General features: G+C 43.9%; 1 protein-coding gene across 1 annotated transcript; it reads left to right on the top strand.

The window, feature by feature from the left end:
• Positions 1-1,633: 1,633 nt before the first annotated feature.
• On the top strand, positions 1,634-5,100 carry commd2 (COMM domain containing 2). Its single transcript, XM_034081201.2, has 6 exons — positions 1,634-2,052; positions 3,041-3,118; positions 3,326-3,408; positions 3,576-3,650; positions 3,735-3,833; positions 4,503-5,100. Exons 1-6 carry the CDS (start codon positions 1,986-1,988, stop codon positions 4,710-4,712), a joined length of 612 nt encoding a protein of 203 aa, XP_033937092.1. The 5' UTR covers positions 1,634-1,985; the 3' UTR covers positions 4,713-5,100.
• Positions 5,101-7,522: the final 2,422 nt, after the last annotated feature.

Here is a 7,522-nt window from a genome sequence, read left to right as displayed (position 1 = left end):
CCCAAATTGGGAAATTATTTAACAGCAGCAGTGTGTTCAGGTATTACAATATTTAAAGTTGGAATAAAGTATGAACTACACATCACAAGTATAATCCACTGTAATCCATAAAATAAATCCGATATGTTCATGAAAACTCTTCAGGAGACTAATGTGGCCGAGTGGACTCTGGAGTTTGCTGCATGAGTTGTATGCTGTATGATCTGTGGTGTAGTGGGCTGTCACTCAAAAAACTGAGTAGCCAATGGGGACACACCCCTGAAAGTCCCGCCCACCTGGGATGTTTGTGTCAAAATCTCAAACAAAAAATGAGGGAGCGCAAAAGAGAAGAGCTGCAGCGAGAGCAAAAGTCTGATCATTGAGAAAGAAGAAACAGGAACTGCAAAGAAAAACCTATGTTAAAACAAAGAAAAAAGACTTATAGTGTACATGATTACACAAATGATTTGTTTGCAACTTATAGTTTTATTTTTTAAATTAATTTGATTTTGCTTGACTTAGTTTTTTTTCTTCTTTTAAACAAATAGTTTTGCTTTATTCTGAGAAAGTGTTGCTTTATCTTTATGATACAAAACTAATCCCATAGGAGGACAATTTGAAAAAAAGGTAAAAGAAATACACAATATAACATTTATGAATACATTTATTTCAAAGTAGTATATTTTTAAAATATGTTTTACATTTGTAATAATGTCTATTATTATTATATTGAAACTTGATATCTGAACACAGGCTGAAGTCGAATAGTCCATTTAGCTTAGGAACCTTCCTAAAGGAGTGAAATGACCCGGAAGTCCCTCAGTGGCAGCCATGATAAGTGCCGTTCGAATTCTCTAGAATGATGAAAATGATAGGAAAGGAGGTTTCAAACTTCCTTTATAACCTCCTTTAGTTTAGGAACCACTGGACCTCCCTAACCGACAGGAGAAGCGAAAATGCTGCCCCACAATGCCTTGCAGCCGCAGCATTTGCCGTCACTCAACAGTCGGCCGTTCACGGAAACAACCGATTATGACCGAGAAATGATATCATGAAAGTTACGGTGCTTATTAAGCATTTTAAAACATAGGTCGGTGGTAAGTTGCCAAAGTGCTTTGTTTTTAACGTTCATCAGTATTATAACCAAAAAGAGAAATATGAACGTTAGTTTTTACTGAAATGATCAAATAAAGTCAACATTTCACAGAGTTTACTGAGCTGTGTGGAGTTTGTTCAACTTTTAAAAGATGTTTGAATGGTGATATACACAGTGATAGATGTTAAGGACTAACGTTTATAATAAATACATCTGTATTGATTTTAAGATCTTTAGTTCATACAATCATACGTATTGGGATCATTTGTATTAATGTGGACCGGAGGGAGAGGGTGACGAGCATAAGTTTCACTTTCCTTTTTTATTTAAATTCCAACTTTGGTCCTGAAGAATATGTTTCTCTGTTGTCCACGTTCATAAAGCAAAGCAGCAGCATCAGAGCACGGTGCAGAGTCTCTAGATGAGTTCACAGTAGTCCCTCGCTCTTATTAAACATCCATGTTGTCGTCCGCTGTATAGAAAACTGTGGTTTCCATAGTTTCCCCACAGCAGCAGACGCACACAATGACGTCCGCTGGCGCATCATAAACACGTCGGATAGTGAAAGTGCATTCGGATTCTCTAAAGTGCCACAGTCTCTTCTCCTAAGTCCTTTTGAATTCTCCTATCCACTATCCCTTAACCCCGTGACTTTTCACTCAGAGGTCAAGGAATAGACGATAGGGTTAGAATTTAGGAGCTGATTTTTAAACTATCCGACTGCAGCCACAGTCCCAGGGACGGACTCAGCAGAAACAGGAAGGAGGATTAAGACCAGCAGGCGGCAGTGATACAGCTGCAGTCAGACACCACAGAAGAAGAAGGAGAGCTACATGGCTAAGCTAAATCGGAGTGCTTTTGGGTTTCCCGTTTGTTTTACTGACTGTTAAACTCTGGCTGCTTCTCCAGGATGCTGTTAGTTCTGTCGGAGGAACACAAGGAGCACCTCTCCTTCCTGCCGCAGGTCGACGCCGCAGGTCAGTAACTGGGCCTGGCCTGGGTCAGTAGCTGGTCCTGGGTCAGCCCTGGGAGATGACTGTCAGCTGACTGCAGACCTTCATCCTCTGCCTCCAACTGTCATTAAGAAATACACACTACAGACCTTTCTATAACCTAAGGATCTCAAAGAAGTCTACACAGTTTAAAGCGTCGTTTACGTTATGTTTGCTTCCAGTGTGTAAACGTCTTGAGTGTGTCTAATGTGTTTATTTGAAAAAATATGGTTAACATGGTTAATGGATTATATAAAGCTAAAATATTATCTAATTTGCAAACGATTGATTAGCTGACCTAGATTATACCATCACAGTGCATTTCACCTGTTTAAATATATTTAAAAGAGAAGCATTTTCCCACTCAAATGTCTTTCAGATCCTACCTTGTGACTAAATGTAATTAATGATTTAAAAGGAAAACTATTTGTATGCAGAAGAGGTGTAGGCTACACACGGAGATGTGAGTGAGCTCCTTAAATGTATATCTGCCTCATATTAAAGCTCTTCCTGAAAATCTGTAGTCCAGTCAAAAGTCTTTGAAAGGTAGACCAATTTCCCTGAAAAAGTAGTATAGAAGGATAGTTTTATAAAGAATCATCCTCAAAATAAAAGCCCCACACATCCGTCTAGCTCCATACTGTGTGTGTTTCACCTTTCTGTGATCAACTGGGCCACTCTGTGCCACTGCTATCGAATACGTGTATGTTTAATGTGTGTATGTTTAATGTGGGATCCATGGAAGTCTTTATTTAATACCTTTAGTTACTTTGTAGAATCAACTGTTATTACTGGCTGTTACTCATTCATTGTTATGTTTATTTACTTAATAATGCTATAATGTACCTACCTTGAATGTGTTCTCATTTAATTTTAATTTATTATATATTTGATTATTTATTACAAATTGTATTTGTGATTTCTGATTCTGAATTGACACTTTAGTGCAGTGACAACGTGTTTCTTTCCTCAGTGGTTGGGGAGTTCGGTCGCATAGCGCTGGAGTTCTTGAGGAGAGGAACCAGTCCTAAGATCTATGAGGGGGCAGCAAGTAAGAACACAGCTTTCATCACATCCTCCTTAGCAAGCAGCTCATTGGTCCACAGAGGCACTACTCTGTAGGCAGCAGTGCTCATTGTCATTTAGACAAACTGTATAAACAGGATTTATTAATGATGTTTTATAGTTTCCTTAACATAGAGCTTTACCCAAATGCTCATTACTTCTGGGTAAATGCTTATTGACCCACTGCTTGCAGGGAAGCTGGGTGTTTCTGTGGACATGGTGCAGCATGGAGTGGAAGGCCTGATGTTCCTGATGACAGAGAGCTCCAAACACATGGTGACTCACATACACTCTGTTTCTCATTGTCTAATACATGTCAATGCGCTTGATGTCAGTAGGCAAGGCTTTTTCAAGCTACAACATGCAACATTTAGTGATGTGGGCCATTCTTTCTGAGTTGATAGAGGTATCTTTTTGCTGTGTGTCTATTTTTGTGTGTGTAGATTTCTGAAGTGGATTTCCTGGACTCTGTGCTGGTCTTGGGTTTCAGTGAGGAGCTAAACCAGATCCTCTTACAGGTGACTTTACTGTGTGTGATAGGTGTGTGATGAGCTGCAGTTTTAAACTTTGAATGAACATGTGAGCTCTTCTGTATGTTGCAGCTCTACCTTCAGCACCACGCTCACATCCGCAGCATCCTGAGTCAGCTGCCCTCCAACCAGCCAGCCTACCACAACCTGGAGTGGAGACTGGATGTACAGGTGTGTATTTGTTTCTTTGCATTTGCCCAATCATCAGATTCTCTCTCTCTTTGTCCTGATTCATTTCTATAAAAACCTGTCCGAAAATGAGCTGATCAGATTTTGGCCACTTTGTGATGTCAGAATGTTCTTTTGGGTTGTGCAACCATTAGCCAATAACCAACCAAGGAAACGCCCACCTTATCATCTGCATCTCCTCCTGGAGCAGCATTGTATTTTTTTAAACCAATCCCTTCTCAGAGGGGCGTGGGACTGGGGAGTGGCAGTTAATTTGTGCTGACATAGAATCGGCACTTTTTGTCAGCACGTTATTCAATGTTATGTTTGAATGAGACATTTCTTGTCTTACTCTAACTTCAATCATTTACTGAGACCTGAGCACCATCAGAACTTGTGTGCCTGCCACTATGAAATAGTGGAAAGGCGGGTCAGAAACACTTCAGCCTTAATAACACAACCAATTTAATTAAAACCTGTTTGTTTTTTAAATATATATGAATGTCCAAGCTTTATAAATAGCGCAAGTATCCTTAGCCTGATGAAATTAGCTCAGCGCTAAAAGACCGCTAGGAGCTAATGTCTATATTAAGTGGTATTTTGGGCACTGGTTTTGATTGAACTTCTTCTTCTTCCATATTTTTCTCTGGTTTCCCTAACTTCTTCCGGCAGTTGGCGAGTCGTGCAGTCCGTCAGCAGGTGGTTCCCATGCTGACGCTGCGTCTGCTCCTGAGTGGGGTTGGTGACGGAGTCTGTGCCCGCAGAGGGAAGGTTCTCCAGACGGACCCCAGCACCCTCCTGCACCTCATCTCCACACTTGAGGCCGCTCTGGCTGCCATGAAATCCAGCCACGCTCGGCGCATATTTCGCAACATTAAATAACCCCCCTTGTTCATTTTGTGTGTAGCCTGTGCACATCACATTACTGCCTCTCCACCTGGGTGTCTTGCCGGGCAGCTCCTGGACGGTAAAGGAGGCCTACTTCCATCAGACTGCTGGCTTTATTACCCTGGGGTCACATGTGCCTGATGCTATAGACTGTATTGTATACAAGGATTCTACAGTGCTGTTGATATTGTTTTATCAGTTTGAGATGACATGAAAAGACTTTTGGTTGGTCAAAGCCAATAGTGAAGAGGCAGAAAGGCCTTGACTTCCATCTGTATTAACATGACTGGAAGTACTGTATGTTTCAGCACAGCAGAGCCGTTGATTATTATTATGAATATTAACACGTGTATTCAATAAATGTTTGTATTTTCAATAACAATGCCTACGAACCATTTATAACATGTTAAAACATTTTGCCACAGATGCCACAATTTGCTGAGGCATCTGCCGCTGCTCAACGGGAGTTGCCACAAGATGCCAGTGTAAGAGAACGTTTACGGTAGCTGCCACTCGCCTTCCGTGGCAAATGCTGCTATTTAAACCCGTATTTATCGTGTAAAATGTCGCTGTTTTGGCATGACTTTATCGAACTGATCTGTACACCGGACTGATGATCTGTACACAGGGTTGGGTTGTAACGGAATACATGTAACGGCGTTACGTAATCAGAATACAAATACCAAGTAGCCTAACTGTATTCAGCTCGCGTTACATTTGAAAAACAACTCATCCGAATACAGTTACTTTCGTAAATCTGAAGTGAATACATTTTGGAATACTTATTGGAATTATTGGTGGAAAAGTTTCCTCACAAAATGTATCCTAATATTCATTACCGGTGTCAGTACCAGATGTGTTCGGGCTACCAGATATGTTCGGGTGTATTTCCGTGCACCCGTCATCTGTCATATCCGTCTACTCACCTCCCTCTGCTCCCAGCGCTCTGCTGCCACACACCGGCCATCTGCGGAACTGCAGCCGGAGGAACTCGGTACAGCTTGTTATGTGTGTGTACTTGTGCACATAAATAATGTTTCTAATTATTTACAATTAAAAAAATATATATATTCTGCGTTACTTTAGCCAACACTTTTATAAGGCCACTAGATTAGATAATTAAGAAATGTGTAGATAGAATACATATCTTTCAGGTTGTTATTTTGTCATTATGTTTCATGTTTTATTTACCTTTTAGTATTTCTATATAGTATCTGAACTTTGGAGAGGAGTTGGGAGACACACGACACATCAAATCACATCTACAGATCAAGACAAAGCGAATGGAAGTACTCCCATACTCCTAGCGTGAAAATGTTTGTGAAAACACATCTGATACCAGATATGTTCGGGGTACCAGATGTGTTGGGGTGTATTTCCGTCATATCCGTCATATTTTACGGCAACTCAAGAAGGCCATGATGGTCAAATTCCGAACATTTAAACATAGCCGACACTTCATTCTTTACTTTGTCCTGTAGTGCCAGGAAAAGGGAGTCGGAGGCGGTGTATTAAGAACAGAGTTCCAATCTTTATTATCCATTAGAGGTTAACACATCAACTGCTCTGCTTGACGAGCTAGCAGGAATGGGTGCTAACTCTCCAGGTGTTCCCACTAAAGGGTCCGTGTGGCAACACAATAAGAGAGGTGAATTATGTCCAATAACGTGTCACCACACAAGCCCCCCCAGAATTCACGTGTAAACAAAATCCGTATGGCGGGGAGGAACAATCCGCCTGCCCCCACGAGACCTGCGCACCGGAGTCGGTACAGCGACCTCCGCCCGTGCGGCCCCTGACAGAGGAGGGACCGGAACAACAGGTCCACACTCCCTGACAGGAATCAAAGCCGGGGGTCGGCCCCGTCTCGGCGGCCGAGCCAGCACCACCGGCCGGTCCACGTCCAAGTGAGCAGCCTTCACCCGGTCAACCGAGACGTGCTCAGCCTTACCGCCCATGTCGACCACCAGGTGTTTTTCACCGTGTTCCAAAACCCGGAAAGGTCCATCGTAAGGGGGCTGCAGGGGGCCTCTGTGTGCGTCGTGACGAATGAAGACGTGCCCAGCCGAGCGTAGCTCCGCGGGAACTTGAGACCCTGGCGCACCGTGCTGAGTAGTGGGGACTGGAGCGAAAGCCTCCGCCGCGTCATGCAGAAAAACTCGCTGGGCCGTGGCAGACCAGGGAGCTGATGCATTTGGGAGGAAATCCCCCAGAACTCTCAGCGGCTGACCGTAGACCATCTCCGCTGTAGAACACTGCAGATCTTCCTTAGGTGCGGTCCTCAGGCCCAGCATCACCCAGGGCAGCTTGTCGACCCAGTTACCGTCCGTAAGGCCGGCCTTGAGGGACGCCTTCATGGAGCGATGAAAGCGCTCGCAGAGGCCGTTAGCCTGAGGGTGGTAAGCGGTAGTCCTGTGCAGCTTAAACCCCAAACCGCCTGCCACAGCGTTCCAGAGCTCGGACGTGAACTGAGAGCCCCTGTCTGAGGAAATGTCTGACGGGGTGCCAAAACGACACACCCACGTTGCAATGAAGGCCCGGGCAACGTCTGCGGCTGATGTCGAAACGAGCGGAACCGCCTCCGGCCAACGGGTCGTTCTGTCCACCATGGTGAGGAAGTAGGAAAACCCCTGAGAGGAAGGCAACGGACCCACCAGGTCAATGTTGACATGATCAAACCTCCTCTCAGGCACCAGGAAACGCTCCAACAGGGCCTTCGTGTGGCGGTGCACCTTAGCGCGTTGACAAGCCACGCACTCCCTGGCCCAAGTCCTCACATCCTTTTTCAGCCCATGCCAGATGAA

Source organism: Pseudochaenichthys georgianus, chromosome 4 (assembly GCF_902827115.2).
Source record: "Pseudochaenichthys georgianus chromosome 4, fPseGeo1.2, whole genome shotgun sequence".
Lineage (NCBI taxonomy): Eukaryota > Metazoa > Chordata > Actinopteri > Perciformes > Channichthyidae > Pseudochaenichthys > Pseudochaenichthys georgianus.
Note: the sequence above shows the minus strand (reverse complement) of the source record. Positions and strands in the feature narration are given on the sequence as shown.